Raw genomic sequence first — 17,656 nt, 5'->3', positions numbered from 1 at the left:
TTGTCATTTCATATTATACCAATAAACCAGAATTCATTTCAACCTATAATAAACACCAGTATTAGCTCCCCTTCCCCCATGATTTTAACTTTTAAGGAAAGGACATCAGCACTGGAAATAGTATAGAAGTTAGGGAGTGCAGAGGCTAAGGTCTTGTCTTGCAATGCAGCTGAGCCCCATTCAATCCCCAACACTGTATATGGCCCTCCAAATACCATCAGTAGTGACTCCTCAAAATATCAAAAAATTTCAAAGAAAAAACCCCTCAGTGCCAACCCAAACCTCCTTCCAAAGAAAGAAAAAAATGTTAGATGCTTAGCAATATTCAAAGAAATATGTAATTAAGACATTTCTTAGTTTTTCATAATCAAACAAAAAAAAACTGAATCACCAAAAATTTTCCTGAAATTCAAGACAATATTTCTTAATAGCTTCCTTGGTTTGTAATTAGGCTAAGTGAAAATTTGGAAACAAGTTTAGGAGAGAGTATTACTGAAAGAGCATCTGTTCCTCAACATCATTAACAGAGGAATAATTCTGGTTTATGTGTATCAAATGAATTTCTCACCATCCCTGCTATTCGTGTGAAAGTCTTTTTTTCTGCCCCTACCTGTCCTTCACTCTTTGTTGTTGTGATGACTGAGGATCACACACATGAATAGATTGTTCCTGCATACTTAGTTGTGGGGCTTGCCAGGGATCACATCAGATTATAGTGCTTGCATCCTTGGCTGTAGTGTTCGCTGAGATGCGACTCCTTGAGTTGTGATGTCTGTACATATTCTGGGCATTATGCTCACTTCTGGTTGCCATGGTGTTCACAAATGCTTCCCAAGGATTGCAGTTACTGGAAATGGTGCTTGCATATCTTTTAGTTGTAATGCTAGCTGTGGATGTGGTGGTGCTCACACACACCTGACCAGTTTGGCCAGAAATTTCTTGCAGCACCTACAGCACTGGAGATCCAAACAGCAGACCTGCCAGACACAAACAACAGAGCCTGGTTCATGCAGAGACACCACAGATGGAACTCACAACTTATACTTGAAAGAGAATGCATTCTTGAGCCATAGAGATAACCTTTGGACTTCCAGACAAAGTTCTAACCCTGCAGAGTGACCGGATTTGAAGAAAGAGTCTTTAAGGATGTAATTAACATTAAATTAGGGTTGGACCTCAAATACTGGTATTCTTCTAGATCAAATACTGGTATTCTTCTAGAAAAGGTAGAGATATGAGGAATGTGTGGCACCATAAAGTGTCCTGTGAAGAAAAGGCAGTCAGTCTGCAAGTCATAAGGAGAGACTGCACCAAGGGGTGTCCTGTTCAGCATTTTGATCTTGGAATTCCAGCCTCCAGAACTAATGGAAAATTAGTTTCTGTTGTTTATGATACCCAGCTTCTGGCAAATTCCCAGAACAAATATCCAAATGAACTAAATACAATGCACTTAAAAATTAATCTTAAAATGTTGGGTTTTCCTTCCTTAAAACATTCATACTCAACACCAAAGGCTTCATACACTGAGATCCAATGATTTCTTCACTAAATTTCACATCATTGTAATCATATCCAGACATTCTAAGAAAAACAGGGTGAGTCCCCATTTTTCCCCTCTCCTACAAATAGACATTCTGATTAGATTGGTGATGTGTAAATTCTTCAATCTTAAAAATGTATCTCTGTATTCATCTGCTTAACTAAACACCACAGATTTCCTCACAGTTCCCCGGAGGCTGAAGTCCCAGATGAAGGCTCAGCCAATTTGGGCTTTGGTGAGAGCTTTCTTGAGGACTTGCAGACTGTTGCCTTCTCACTGTGTTCTCACATGGCATTTCTATCATGCTTTGCTCTCCTGTAAGGACATTCATTCTATCAGGTAAGGTCCCCATCTTATGATTTTATTTTAAAGGTTCCAGCTCCACTGGGTAGATTAGGACTTCAACATATGAATTTTTAGGGAAGAAAACATTCGGTTCATAATAAACACAATAACCTGTCTTGCTATCATTTAATAAAATGTTAGTACACCCAAACACTAGCAAGAGAAACAACAAAAATCTATTTGTTACATAAATATTGAGAGAACATATTTTTAAAATGATTCATTTTGAGATTAAGCCAATGCCATACATCATTCAAATACTGCAGCAGATGATCAGAGAAAACCGTGTTTATACTATAGGAATGATTCTATGAGTATTGGAGAAGCAAGTCTTATTATGTGTAGAACATCAGGCAGGATGCAATGAAAGGTGAGTTACCTGGGAACTGACCAGTAATCCAGGAACAGACTAGATACTACTGGGTTGTTTTATTAATAATTCAAATATCAGATCTCCAACTGCTATTTTGTTGATGTATGGACACATAATAATCTCAAACTATGATCTGTGCTTTTTCACAATCTTTGAAAAATCTGCTGACAATTGCTCTAGTATATCTAAAGATATGTCTTAATAGGGAAACATAAATAAACATTCCCAATCTATGCCACAGAAATGTTCTCTCTACTCGAAATACTAAAGGAGAAAGGACATTTTAGGTTTCATTAAAATGCTACTACTGGCAAGATGTGGTAGGCTAAAACAAAGTTTTATATACATGCATATGTATATACACAAGTATATATTTTAATGGCTATAGCTCCTCTAACCTCATTTTTTTTTTACTATAACCTCAATCCAATCGCCAGGTTAAACTTCTTAGAACTCCATTACTCCACTATTAAAAATGGTGTCTTTGGTCTTGAATAAAACATAGATATCTCTGGCTAGAATTCAAGCTGGGACTTGCACAATCAAAGTTCACCATATTCATATTCAAGTAAAGCTTCATTACAAAACACACCTGCCTCAGTGTTCACCCTGCTCCTCGCTTGATGTGAAATCTCTTTCCACTTGCCATCCACAGTCTTTCTATTCTTTGTGTATTACCTTCTTCCTCAAACATTCTCTAATGACATCACACACAACTATGCATTAAGAACTTACTATGTTCCAGAAGCCTTTTCTCCCATCCCCACTGCCACTGTTGTCTGTGGCTTAGATTTAGTACTTGAATTACTGCCCCAGCCTTCCAGTGTGTTTTATTTTTAAATTCTATTTTCGGCACCATGGTTTACAATACTGCTAACAGGGCTTTTGCATAAATCATTGACATTTTATTATTTGTGGAAAAAACTCTTAATGTGTTGCTTACTTGTTGATTCTTGGGTGCAATTTCAATCTAATTGTAGCTGATTTGTCTTAGAAAACCAACAGAAACATCTTTTATACCTCCTATACCACAGCAAAGGGCTTAAATGCTGTACTACTAATTGGTATTCAATGTTTTCATTTGTAATCCTTGTAAAATCTTTGTGCCTTTCTTGAAGGAATAGGACAGAAGAGAGCTTTGTATTTCCTGGGAGATTTTTCTCCCAGTTGCTTTACTTTGTGCTTAGCTACAATTTAACAAGTCATAAAGTTCCTACTCTGAGTCAGATACAAGCATAAATATTTCGCCATGGTGGGACCTCAATTACGGATGTTTCTCTAGCACCAATCTTCTTTTCTGCACAAATTTAACACCCATAAATCCACTCATAAAGTTTGAGTGACTCCTGCCCTCAAGCACATATTTTATTGGGAGTAGGTGGGAGGTGGGGAAACAGGAGGGGTACAGCTAAGCAGTTAAGCAAGGTAATTTCAGAATATGAATACTTATCGTGGAGAAAATAAAAGAGGATAATTAGTGCACATACTATAGAACGGGAGGACAATGCTACAGTGCTACTATACAACAGTTTTAAATTTTGGAATGTTTTCCAGCAGTCAGACAGCACCATCAGCGTGGTTCAGTGGCTCAGAGGGAAACCCTGGGATTTCCTGGCTCCTTAATCTGCCTCCCTCCACTCGCTAGTGTGGCTCTGGACAAAACACTTAACTTTCTGGCCTCGTTTCCCCCCTTCTCCGCCAATACTTCCAGCAAGACCCACGTCTGAGGGTGCGGGTTGCGCTGTCAAGTGTCTGGTAGCGCTAGGTAAATGTCAGTGCGCATTAGCGGTGGTCAACTGGAACTCACCTGGCCGTAGGAGCAGGTGAGAGACCCTCAGGCCCCCTCACCCCCAATCGGCCTCTAAACTCCCTGACCGAGGCAGGTGGCTGAGCAGGGTCCAAGGGGGCAGGACTTTGACCTTGAACTGAGGCCGTAGGTGGCCGGGGGCTGGGGGCTCGCTGCCCACCCCATCAGTCTGAGAGGGCGATCGGACACGATCGGACACGGAGTGACGGGCGACGGCTGCCGAGCCGGGGTTGGGCCACCGCTGCCCCGGCTCCTCCCTCGCGCGGGAGGCCTCGAGGGCTCGGACAGTCCAACCCGGGCGCCCGGCGGCGGCGGCGGCGGCGGGAGGGCAGCGCCCGTCTCCCTGGGCACGCGGCCGGGCTCGGAGCAGCGCGCCGCTCCCGGGACCCCCGCGCCGGCCCCGTCCCGGCCCAACGGCCGCCGGCCGCGGGGTGCACCGCCCTCCCCGGGGCGCGAGGCGCGCTCCCCCGGCGGCGATCGGCGGGGCGGGTGCGAGGGGCACCGGGCGGGGGCCGGAGGGCGGGCACATGCGCGCAGGCGGCGCGGCCGGCACGCGGCGCTCGCGCTCCCCGCTTAAATGAGCCGGGGCTCCCCGCGCCCGCCACTTGCGAGGGGCTGGCGCGGCGGCCGCAGGCGGAGCAGCACTCGCGCGCCGCGGCGGCTCCGGGGGCGGTCGATGGCAAAACGGAGCGGCGCGGGCCAGGAGGCGGCGCACGTCGGGGGGCTCGGGATGCGCGGCGGCCCGCCGGGGCGCTGGGGCGCGGCGGCCCGCAGGACCTGATCCCTGCCCCGCCGGCGATGGGGACGCAGCGGGGCTGCCGCCGCCGCCGCCGCCGCGCTGGGCCGTGAGCTCCGCGCTGCCGCCGCCGCCGCCGCCGCCGCCGCCACCGCCGCCGCCGCCGCCTCCTCCGAGCCGCCTCCGAGCCGCGCGCCGGGGCCCCCGCCGAGCGCCGGGCCTCCCGGGAACATGGCCCTGGAGCAGCTGTGCTCGGTCCTCAAAGGTAAGCGGCCCCGGGGCCGCGGACGGCGCCCCCTGCGGGCCGAGCCCGGCGTCTCCGCGCCTCTTCCCCGCGCCGCGCACCCGGCGCGCCTCTTTGTCTGCCGGCGGCCCGACTGCGGGGCTCTTGGGGCGCCTCTCCCTGGCCCCGCTGCGCGCTCGCGGGTTTGGTTGAAAGCGGGGTGGTGGGAGAGGAGGTGACCCGAACCCCTCCCCCCAACCCCACCCCCGAAGGCCTCCAGTGCCCCGCTTCCCCCCGGACTCCCTCGAGAGCCGTGCCCTCGCGCTTCCCCCCGTGCAATGCTCTTGCAAAGTTGTGGGGTTTCTTTTAAGTGGAGCCAAGGCCAGTCTTTCTGGGAATTTCCGAACAAAGTCCCTCCACGCCAACAACAAAAGCCCCGGCCGAGGCGTCGCGGGGAGGTTTTCGACAAGCCGGGCGGTGGCGGGCCGAGCGGCCTCCTGCCCCAGCGGGGTCCCACCTGCTGCCGCCGCGGAGGCTGCGGCACCACTGCGGGCGCCCAGACCCGGTTCGGCCCGGCCCGGCCCGGCTCGGGACCGGCGGCTCGCGCTGCGCCCTCCAGGCGCTTCCCGGGACCTCAGAATAACCTGCAGCCGGTGGCTGGTTCTTTCTGATTTCTTGTGTCCAAATAAGAGCATCCTGCTTCCCTACTGTACAAAGCTCGAGAAACACTGTAGCTGTTTTTGCATTTCCCAGGAGGTGTTATTGGACGTGAAATTTCGATATACCGACGTGATTAAAATTGTGATACAAACTTGTTTCTGAAACTCGGACTGAATAAATCCTCTTTTTCATTCCTCAGGGAAAACGATTCCACCAATACGTCAAAGGACTTCTTTTGACCCCTCATGATTTAAATTGAAAATTGAGTAACAGTCTGTTTGTAATTTTGTGAAACGTTGTTTTTCATATTGGAGGAACAATAACGGTGTTAGTTTTTCGTATCTTAATCTCCATACAGTGGCACAACAGACAATGTTTATTTCCTCCCACTCCAGATGTATACTTTTGTTTTCTAGAAAGTCAGTATACTTCTGCTTTTCATTTTAATCGGACGTTACCCTCTAGTTATTAAGAAATTTATAATTGAGGTTTCGAATTAAGAGCTCAAAATATTTGGCTTCTCAACTGTAATACACACTATTTCTAGTATGGTAACCTTACCTAGGACTTCTTAGCTGGTAATTATTTCCGTTACCCCTTATGTTCTCAATGGTTCCCTCATTGTATTGACATTTAAAACAGATTAATTTCGTGGTTTCTTCTTTTTTTTTCTCTGCCTATAGCTCTGCTGTATATAGATAATCCTTGGAAATTAAGGTTCTTCAAATTGACATGTAAGATTTCCAAGATTACCCCTTACCCAAATTTTCTTTCTTTTCTGATTGTTTTACGGTTATGCAATAATTGACAGCCCTTGCAAGTAGCCCCCTTTGGAGAGAATTTCCACAGATCTGTTATGCAGCTTTGTCTACAGAACTTGGGGAAATTGAGCTGGATAGAAAAGAATTTCAGTGTTCCTCTAATGGTGAAGGAATTTGTTGCCTTTCTTTCTTCCTTTGATTTGTCATAGGTGCACACTGCCCTCTTTGGCCATAGTGGTGAAGTACTCCTTATTACACCTTTAGGGGAAGGTTTCTGTGGTGATGGCAACTACAGTGAAAACAATGTAGTATTTGGCTTTTTCCCCCCTTACTCTTACCCGACCTATGCGATTTTTTCATGGGAGTACTTTTGAGGTTCCAGCTAAAATAAAATTGTAAGATGACTAAGAGAAAACACTTAAAATCTGTTTCAAGGTTTTGTATATGTGCTTATAAATATGGGGAATTGGTCTGGAAAGAATTTAACAAAAGCTGAAAAGGGAATCTGGGAAATAGAAATACAGAGGAGACTTCCTTTTCATACCACAGTGCTCCATATCTCTGGGGGGTTTTTTGGTAACCAAATGCTTCATGAATTGATTTAAATTTTAAGTTATCTTTGAAAAAATTGGCCATTAGGAATGAACAAGTATCCTTTATGTATGCTGTAAGATGGATTGCTTCAAAGTATAGGAGTTTCTAGGCAATTATTTAACATCAGCATGATTGTAGATATTACAAACCAAAAGCCTTTTTTGTAATATTATGGTCAGCTTCTACTAAAATCAGCCATAATATAGTGTGGTTTTTTTATAAGATGCTGTTGATTTGTTTTACTTTAAGCAGTGAGAACAAAAAGGTATCTCCACAAGTCTTTTAAGACCTTTAATATGTTGCTGAAACTGATTATCATTTGTAAATGTTTTTTATTCGGGTTTTGTGAAATTTGGCTTACCTTCTATCAAAGCTTAATAAGCATCACTGTCTGATGAACATACGACATGAAAGGCAGGAGAAATAGTCCAGAGTTAAGGCACTTGCCTTGAACATAACTGATCCAGTTTCGAACCCTGGTACTACATAATGGTCCTCTGATAACCACCAGAGGTGATCTTTGAGCACAGAGTTGGCAGTAAGCCCTGGATACAACAGTTATCCAACACCACTCCCACCCACCCCCCAAAACAAAATATTAATGAGAATTATAAGCCCATTTTTTTAGCCTTTTTTGGGGGCATGGGGAGGTTAGTACACTCCCAACTGTGCTCAGTGGTCACTCCTGGATTTGTTGGGGGAGGAAGCAGAGTGGAAGGGGACAGCTCTATGTAGTACCTGGCCTCTGCGATTGAACTAAGAGGGCAAAACAAGCACCTTACCGGCTATGCTATCTGTCCACCCTTTTTTGCCATTTTTATTCTTTATACACTGCCCGAGTGGGCACTAGTAATGTCTCCATTGTGAGACTTGTTGTTCCTGTTTTTGGCATATCGAATACACCATGGGGAGCTTACCAGGCTTTGCCGTGTGGGTAGGATACTCTCGGTAGCTTGCCGGTCTCTCCGAGAGGGACAGTGGAATCGAACCCGAGTCCCCCGCGTGCAGGGCAAATGCCCTACCCACTGTACTATCGCTTCACCCAAATTTATGGTATAACTGCATAAATATTCCCTGGCATGCTGTATCTTAAAGCTTAAAACTTGGGCCAGAGAGATAGTACAGTGGGTAAGACATTTGCCATGCATGTAGGTGATCTGGGTTCGATCCCTGGTACACATACGGTCTTCCGGAGCCTGCCAGGAGTGATCCTTGAGATCAGAAAGTTAACTATCCAAAAGAAATACAGTATTGAAAAAAATGATCCCTTTAATATCACTTGTCATAGGCACATACTACCTTGTTAAAAATTGACTTTTTTGACTTATTTCAAGAGTTGGAGAAAAAAATTTTAAATATTGACAATTGAAAAGTTTCATTAAATGATACTTTTATTATCACAGATCCTCAATTAGTATATAGTTTTATGCATTTTAAAAACCAAACTTAACCTGGTGAACTCTAGGGATTTTGATAAGGGAACCAATGTATTGGTTTTTGCTCTCCTTCTCTCCTTCCTGAACCTCCCTCCCATGATTTCTTTTCCTTTATGGGTTAGTATCTTCTCTTTTTCTTTTCTTCTCTTCCCATTTTCCTCCTCCCCTTCTCTTCCTTCCCTTATTACTCTTACCCTCTCCCTGTCTTTCCCTAAAACCATTACTACACACACCCCAAACTTTTTTGTTTCTCCTGCACACATGTTCATGACAAAACAGGTTCAGTTCAAAGCAATTTTCGGCCCAGTTCTTGCTCATGATCAGTTTTGAAACAACAATCCAACTTCTGGTCATGGTTACTACCATTGAGCATTTTCTCCTTTTACTTTTAAATTTATCCTCCTATAGAACAATTGCTGAAGTATTTTTTAAAATGTGATCCTGAGGCTCTTAAGATTTTTTTTTAAGAAGGGGACTCCCAAGAGGCATTTTAATGTAGTCATATCCAAACTTTCCTTATAGCAGGACTCCCTCAAAAGAACCCTTATGAGGGAATATTTTAAAAACTGAACAGAGGGGCTGAAGAGATAGTACTGCAGGTAAGGTGCTTACTTGCACACGGCTGACCTGGATTCGATTCCTTCGACCCTATATGGTCCCCTGAGCCCCACCAGAAGTGATCCCTGAGTGCAGAGCCAGGAAAACCCTGAGCTCAGCTGGGTGTGACCCAAAAACCAAACTAAAGTTTAAAAATAGAACAGAAATAACAGAAGAAAGGGTGTTCTGACAGGGGAGGTGGGGGCTTACTCTGTCACTCACTTAACAGAGTGACTCCTGAGAAGCTGACCCTTAGTAATGTACTTGCTATTTTGCTTTTTCAGAATTATACAGTGTTCTAATTGGAAAGTTCAGTTGTTTTCATGAAAATGACAGCACATTTTGTTTTCATCGAAATGACAGTACATGTTGTTTCTAGAATAGTGTTTGGGAATTCCAGCACTCGTGTGTAAGAAGATTCCAGATACTCTAAAAAAATGTGACCTGGCTGTAGTGAGATTTATTGATAGTTGCTATGATGTCCAAGGAGACTCCTGTATAATTAGAGCAGTACAAAACTGCCGTCTCAGCAGCATTTGACTAGCAAGTGTTTAACTCCCATTCTATAGATAGAGAAAGCATTTCTGATACATTGACTCTTTCTTGTAAAAGAGATCTGGCAGTGTGATTAGCATATGTATGAAGGAGTCATCCAAAAAATTAGCCAGAATCTATCTTTCTTCACTAGTAAGTAAAATTGAGTTTGATTAAATCTAACTTTTCCTTTGGAACAAAGTTCATCAGGAGGGAGCTTCCTGCTCCCACTACCTCAAATAGTGTGTGTACTCGGGTGGCGCTTCATTCTTTGTTTCCCTGCAGAAAAGTAATAAGGAGCATGAAGGCAGGCCATTTTGATGGTTGTAACATTCTGGCATCTGGTGCTAGATTTAATCAACTATGAAGGTAAATTAATCCAGCTTGAGAGGAAAAATACTGGCTGAGTATCTGAAAAGAAAACAATAAATCCATTCTTTCCCATCTCTCGATTTGCACTCAAATAAAAGATAGCTCCCTTGTATGTGTGGTTACTGTTAATAAGGACGAGTACTCTGTTGTAGCTATAAAGAAGCCTTGCTCAAGATCATGTTTAGTCATTTGAGTGCAGGAAATCCTGGCACTAGACTAGTGAATTAGACAAGTTCCCTCTTTTTAGAGAAAGTACTTTGAAATGCAGGTAATTGGTAAAATGGTTATGTGATGTAAGTGGATGGAGGAAGGTCTGCATTTCTTTAGAATTTGGGAGACCTCACAGGACTTGAACCCTGGGAAAGGACTAGCTTTGCAGACAGGTAGTAGGCAGTTGTCTCTAAGGCAGGAGTGAGCTTGGTTTGTTGAAATAATGCGGAAGCAGCCTGAGTAGCCGTGGATTCACTGTAAAGGTCAGATGGCCAGTGCCAGAAAGTACAGGAACTTGGAAATCAGTAAAGAATATGGATTGATTCTGAATTCAGTGGAACTCTTGGAGGATTTTGTGAAAGGCTATAATGTAACCTGATTTCTGTTTTTAAAAGATCACTGGCTGCTGGGTACAGAATACACTATCAGTATAACATAGGGCACGGTGACAAAAAGAGCCAGTTGTTTCCCAATATCCATTTGCCCTTTGGCAAGTCTCTGAATTATTGTTAAACTCACAGTCACACAAAATGAAGATTAGATTTCCCAGGATGTACAACTTTGGGGACTTGGTATTGTTTTTGTTGTTGAAATTTTCATTTTGAGATCACTGTAGATTCTAAGGAAGTATTTTTAAAAGGAAGCGGATGTCCTGCATCATTTCTTCATTCTTGCATGCTTTAATGAAGGCACAGTAGCTATAATAAGCATAATAATTTTCCAAGTAATTCTCTTGGAACTTAACAGGTTTTCAATAGCATTATCTATAAATAATAGTTTTGTCTTCTTTCCAGTATTCATTGCGTTGGCTAGATTTCCACTATTAAGTAACAATGAGAAGAATAAATCTGACCTTGATTTTTGTAATGGAAAATAGGGCCTGTCTTTGCAATGAAAAGTAGGAAAATAGGGCTCGAGGACAGTACTCTGCTTTGATCTAATATACAGTGATTCAGAGTTGAAGGAGATGGAATGCAGGGAGTAGTTTTGAGGATTTGTATTTTATATCTTTTAGATCTTTATTCTTAAGTCAGGTGTATAATCAGTTATTACAGGTCCTGGTTACTAAACTTTAGAACTAGAAGTAAGAGCATAAATGGTGGACACCATCTCTCTCAAGCATCGGGCCAAAGGATGCTCTCTGCATAACCCAATTGTATGATTATAGAGTTTAGTGTTTTTATCTGAGCATGGATTCTGCTGTAAAGGATCTGTGCCTTACAGGGCTAAAGAGATAATACAGTGGGTAGGAGACTTTCCTTGCACACAGCCTACCCAAGTTCAGTCTCTAGCATCCCATAAGATCCCCCCCCCCCCCATGCGCACCACCGAGTGTGGCCAAAAATGAAAAGAATTAGTGCCTTCTGTAGTGCGCTGCTTTGAATTCAAAGTCTGAAATGTTTCTGAGTTTGATAAATTTTCTACTTTTTTGTTGTTGTTGTTGTTTGTTTCTGGACCACATCTGCTGAAGCTCAGGGGTTACTCCTGACTCTGCACTCAGAAATTATTCCTGGCGGTGCTCAGGGGACTGTATGGGATAAAACCATATGGGATGCTGGGGATTAAACCCAGGTTGACCATGTGCAAGGCAAGTACCCTACCTGCTGTGCTATCACTCTGGCCCAATTTTTTTTTTTTACCATTTGTATTGAAGTACCAAGATTTAAAATACTGTTAGTACTTTTAATGCTTATACCTATCACCACCAGTGTACTGAGGGTTCCTCCCAGCCACCCCACACTCCCCCCATGTAAACTTAGTTCTATAGACAAAATCTGCAGTTTCAGTAACTTCAGTTAGAATTTAATAAATTCTTAAGGTAAGAATAATAGAACAGTGATTGGCACATAGATTGAGACTAAGGATAAAACTCCAGTATTACAGCACTATTTTTGTGTACTGAATAATTCCAATGTTTGTCATTAATAGAATTTCCTTTAATATTCTGGCCTGATTATAACCAGTAATGTTCAGACTTCCTATTACATATTCAGAGAAAACTTTTTTATGTCAAATTTTAGAATAATTAATAGCAGATAGGCCAAAAAAAAAATTCTCCCTAAAGATTACTACCCCTAATGGCTATGCAGATTTGCCTAATCATCATCATCATATATATTGTGGCACAGCTCTCCTGATTAAGACTTTTTGTTTGTTTTTTCGGTTTGGGGCCACGCTCAAGGATATTAGGGGCTGCTGCCATTTCTGTGCTCACATGTACAAAGCATGTACTGCAAACCATCGAGATATCTTTCAGGCTGGGCTGACTAATCTTTTTGTTTGGTTTTGGGCTATATCTGGCGGTGCCCTATAGCTACTCCCAGCTCTGTGCTCAGGAATTGTTCCCAAACCCTGGTCACCTACATGTAAACCGCTTATTGAACTGGCCCCTGACATGAATAAATTTTAACTTTAGGGGGAAAATGTAAATTGTTAGCATCCCTCTAAAGTAGAAAATAATGTCTTATAACTTTATTTTCAATATGATCTACCTTAGTTGTATAGTTTGTTCAAATTCATAGATATTTCATAAAGCTGAATTTTTATTGGCAATTGTAAATTTTTCCTGGCACAGTTGCCATTGTTTTACTGTTTCTCTGGTTTCAGGTTGATTTCTTACTCTCCCTGTCTGCCTGGCTTGTTTACCTCTTTATTATGAATTATAAATATGAAAACCAGTAAATTATTATGCCTGTAAGTAATGAAGGAAGATACGGATCACACAATTTGACCATTTGTGTACAATGTGTATTTATGCTGTGGCAAATAATTTTTCTAACAATGTAAGTAGATACAAATAGATGTTACTTGCTGAATTGTCAGATATCGATTATTATTCTCGGTTTTCTCTTAGGTAGTAAGTCTTCTTTCATCTTATTTCTAATTTGGTCTACTGTTCTACTCCATATGCTAACTATATCTTATTACTCAGAATTCACTAACAACTGCTATAGATAAAACTCATGCTTCCTTTGTATTTTTGTTTGTTTGTCTAAGATGTTTTTCCCCCTCTCTCCTAGATTGAAATACCCTAAGATCCAAATTGAAAAGAGTATATACATATATACCTTTTCCTGAACTTTTCTTCGCTGCATTCCACTAAACCTACAGTAGAATGATTTTTCTTTTCTGCTCTCATGCTTTATGTAACCCCGATAAACTGCTTTTCGTCTTGTATCATAGATTGTCTTTAACCATAGATTGACTACTTGAAGATACCAGTTTGTTCTAAGATTTATCATTTATTTAGCAGAATATGGCATATAAAACGTGCTACATAGGGCCAGAGAGACAGTATAATGGGGAAGGCACTTGCCTTGCACACAGCCGGCCCATGTTTGGTCCCTGGTATCCCATGTAGTCCCTGGAGTCCGTCCAGCAGGAGTTAAACCCTGAGCACAGCTGGGTGTGTCCAAAAACAACAACAAAAAAAAACACTTATGTAGATCATCTCATTTAATCCTCACAACAACCTTATGATGTTGATGCTATTAATATGACAGTCCCTACTTAACAGATAAGTAAAATAAGTTGCAAAGGCCTCAGCTGGTACCTGACAAACATTGAGATGCTGCTTAGGAGCATTTCATTACTAAAGTCCGTACTCAATTGGTTTGCTAAATTTCTCTCTCTACATCACTTTATCCTTTCTGCCAGGCATCCAGTGTATATTCTATAAGTGAATGATGACTAATAAAAACTCCACTTTACGTAGGAGTTTGGCAGTCTGGTAGGTAGGTTCCATTAAAAGGGAAAAGAAAAGATAACAGTCAGCCTTTCATTTTTAAAAAAGGGTTAAAAAGAATCTTAAATACATATGCAGACTAAAATTTCAATATTTGTTGTTAATTGTGTCTTAGAAATGTTCACACTGGGAAAAGATTCATTTTTAAAAATGTGTAGTAGTTATTGTAATTTAGGATATAATAGGATAGTACTGTACAACTATAAAATGTACGTGTTGGTATCTAGGAGACTGCTGCCCCTTCTCTATTATGAATTTTCTCAAAAGTCAGATAATCTTACCGAACTATGCAATAACATGTATAAACATTTTGAGATAGAGTACATTACTTATAGGAATAATTAGAATAATCAAAGTTAGATGCAAACAAAGTTTGGTTTTTAATCCCTAAGTTGAAAAGTACTTTAAATACCATGTACTTGTATAAATGTTCATGTAATTGAGTACAATATCATTTAGGTCTTTTCTTGTATTGCCTTTGGTTTCAAATAGTAAATGAGACCATAACATTTAACCATTGGAAATATTGAGAATGAAAGTAAGAAATAGTGGTTTAGCTTATCTGATTTTGTCGTATGATTTTTCCCTTAGTATAGACAGTGAAATATAATATAGATTCCGTTTAACTTCTCTTTTCTGTTATTTCTCTAGTGTTGTTAATAACAATACTTGTAGTGGAAGGGATTGCTGTGGCCCAAAAGACTCAAGGTAAAGTATTTAAAAGCATGACTTACTAAATGTTCAAAATAGTGGAATGGCTTATTTGAAAGAATTGCAACTTTTGAGTACTGTTTCCATAATCCCTCTGGGATGTCCAGTATCAACCTGTCAGTCCTCAATTTAACTGAATTCAACTGCACTTGTCAATATAAAATCTCTCCCTGATAATGTCTAAAAATTGGCATCACTAGTTCCTCACACACTCTGAATTATATCCCAGAATCAGTGAGATTTCTGCTTTATTGCTAAGGGGGAAAAATTGCTTTTTCCAATGTGGTAAAATGAAAATCAATCTCTCTTTCCTGTCCTTTGGACCTTTACTGATAGTCCTTTGTTGAAGATTAGCATAATCTTTTAACTGAACTTTGATGTCAGTGTTAACCCATTTTTTCATAGAATCTGATATTTTCATCAAAGTTACACATACACATGACAAAAATAAAAATATTCCTAAGAGTTAGGTAAAATCAGTCCACCATCCTTTTGGAGCTCATTTTTTGGCATTTCTTCCTTTCTTATCTCTAATGTGTTGTTCTCTTCTTAGTAATTTCAGTTTTGGATATTAATAATGATTTTCCTTCTTGACAAATGAGACGTGAGCTCTCGCATGCACATGTCCTTCACTCCCAGTTTACATGTGTTCTTAAGTTTTCTTCTCTGCCCCCTATTTCAATATAGTCATATCATAGTTCCATAACGCTCTTCGGGGCTTTGTTAAGTCTTTGAGCTTTTCACTTACCTCTTTTAGTTTTTTATTCTCTCTTTAAGGAGCTTCTGTTAATTTTTTTTTCTTCTTTTCTTACTCTGTTTTCTTTCTATTGACACTTCTTCATCTTTATCCTCTGAATGAGAAAGAAGGAAACTTTCTTGGTAGGGGTGGAGCTTCACTCTCTGTGCTCAAGAGCTAGGTCACAGGGGGCCACTTCTCAGTGATACTCAGCCTGGCAATGCAGGCTACTCTGTTAGCCCAGAGAGATGATGCTTTTTGGATCCAGGAATGCTTGGGAGCTTCCATGGGCCACCAGGATTATACCCGGTAGTTCTTGGGGAACCATGCAATGCAGTGCTGAAGGTGAAACCTAGGCAAGGCATGGACTTCAGCCCTTTCAGTTATCTCCCTGACTGTGAAAAAGGAAGACCTTTTAGCTATCACTGTATCTCTGTCCTCACGTTGTTCATCAATTTGCTTGAGCGGGCCCAGTAACGTCTCCATTTTGAGACGTTGTTACTATGTTTGGCATATTGAATACATCACGGGTAGCTTGCCAGGCTTTGCCATTTAGGCGAGATACACTCGGTAGCTTGCCGGGCTCTCTGAGAGGGGCGGAGGAATCGTACCCGGCTCTGCCAGGTTGGCTGTGCACAAGGCAAATGCCCTACCGCTGTGCTATCACTCCAGCTCACCTTTTAGGTAAAGGACCAAATAATTACTGTGTAAGACTTTGTAAGCCTTACAGTCTCTGGAACAGCTACTTAATTTAGTTGTTAGAATATGAGAGCAATAGGAACTGGATCAATAGCACAGCAGGTAGGGTGTTTGCCTTGCATGCAGACAACCTAGGTTTGATCCCCAGCATCCGATATGGTTCCCTGAGCACCGCCAGGAGTGATTCCAGGAATATCCTCTGTGCATCAGCAGGTCTGACACAAAAAGAAAAAAAAATAGGGCAATAGACAAAATACACATGAATAAGTATGATACATTCTAGTAAAGTTTTATTTACAGTCCCAGGTAGTAGGCCTGGTTTGACTCAGGTCCATAGTTGACAGATCTCTGCTCATTCTACTAGTTTTTCTGCTTGGTCTTAGCTTGTTTTGTTTTGTTTTTGCTTCTGAATATTCTTTAGAATATCTTTGGTTGGGGCAATAGGAGATGGGGAGGGCTGTGGGTTTTGTGCCACATCTACTTAGGGTACCATACTTGGTGCCAGGCATTGAACTGGGGTCAGCTGCATACAAGACATCCTGTTTTCTCTCTCCCGGCTCCTAAAGTATGTTAGTTTGTGTTTTATTTGTATACTCTCTTTTGGGGGATTGGGGGAAGGACCACACCCAACTATGCTAGTAGCTTACTCCTGGCTCTGTGCTCAGGAATCACTCCTGGTGAGGCTTGGTGGACCCTGATGCAGTATTGGGATATGAATCCAGTGCCAGGATTGAACCCAGGTTGGCTGCATGCAAGGCAGGCACCTCTTTACTGTGTCTTCAGCCTTGAAATGCATCCTTTTTTACTTCAAAGATTATTTATGTCTAGTAGTGTCACTTTTTAAAAATATTTTCTTGCATAATAATTTCCCTTAGTTTCTTTTTGGTTGTTTTTCCATATTAGAGGCTCTCCTAAAATGTCTGGTGATCTTTAAATATCTGCTCTTATTTTTGAGAGGAGCACTACAATCTGATCACTAACTGCACTAGTGTTTACTATGCTTCTCGCTGTTGAGTGATCCAGCATTGGGGGATCCTTGAGTTACAGCATTGGATCTTTTTCTTTGGATTGATTAGCTTCTCGACAGAAGAATCTGCATCTTCAGTTTAAAAGCTCCACATCTGACCAAGAGTCCTGTAGCCTGCACAGAGGGCTAGTTAGTGGGAAAGAGGCTGGGACTATCAGTTAGCATCGCAGCATCCACCCAATTCCCCATTTCAGGCTGGTACCTTCACCTCTGCTCTGCCTAAAAATGCCTTAGTGCAATAACCCTGTTTATCTCTATAGAAATTATCTCTTGTTTTCTGGTCTGTTGAGAGAGCAGCAGCTACATAAATTTGTAGAGTACAGGAAGGTCTTGAAATCAGATTGATTCTAATTTCAACCAGCATTCATGGGTTTTAAAAAGCCCAGTTTTACTGCAGCCACCACCACCACCACTGTCTCTACTTCCGGACACACTTAGTATTTCCTGTTTGTCACTGTTATATCTACCTCCTCATTTTATAGGTTTCTGCCCTAAAATAAATCTGCTGTTGTGTAAATGGAATTTGAGGAGGTAGCAATCATGTATGTTC

The 17,656-nt window shown here is 42.0% G+C and overlaps 1 protein-coding gene across 3 annotated transcripts in view; it reads left to right on the top strand.

The window, feature by feature from the left end:
• Nucleotides 1-4,939: 4,939 nt before the first annotated feature.
• The window catches only part of NETO2 (neuropilin and tolloid like 2), a 91,168-nt gene continuing 78,451 nt past the window's right edge, over nucleotides 4,940-17,656 (top strand). For all 3 annotated transcript variants that reach the window (XM_056136676.1, XM_056136675.1, XM_056136674.1), the window contains exons 1-2: nucleotides 4,940-5,066; nucleotides 14,585-14,641. In XM_056136676.1, the coding sequence (XP_055992651.1) occupies nucleotides 5,033-5,066; nucleotides 14,585-14,641 (91 nt within the window). In that variant the 5' untranslated portion in view covers nucleotides 4,940-5,032. The remainder of the gene's footprint in view (nucleotides 5,067-14,584; nucleotides 14,642-17,656) is intronic.

Source organism: Sorex fumeus, unplaced genomic scaffold (assembly GCF_029834395.1).
Source record: "Sorex fumeus unplaced genomic scaffold, SorFum_2.1 ptg000122l, whole genome shotgun sequence".
In the NCBI taxonomy this organism is placed as follows: domain Eukaryota; kingdom Metazoa; phylum Chordata; class Mammalia; order Eulipotyphla; family Soricidae; genus Sorex; species Sorex fumeus.
The sequence above is the reverse complement of the archived record's forward strand: the minus strand, read 5'-3'. Positions and strand labels throughout refer to the sequence as shown.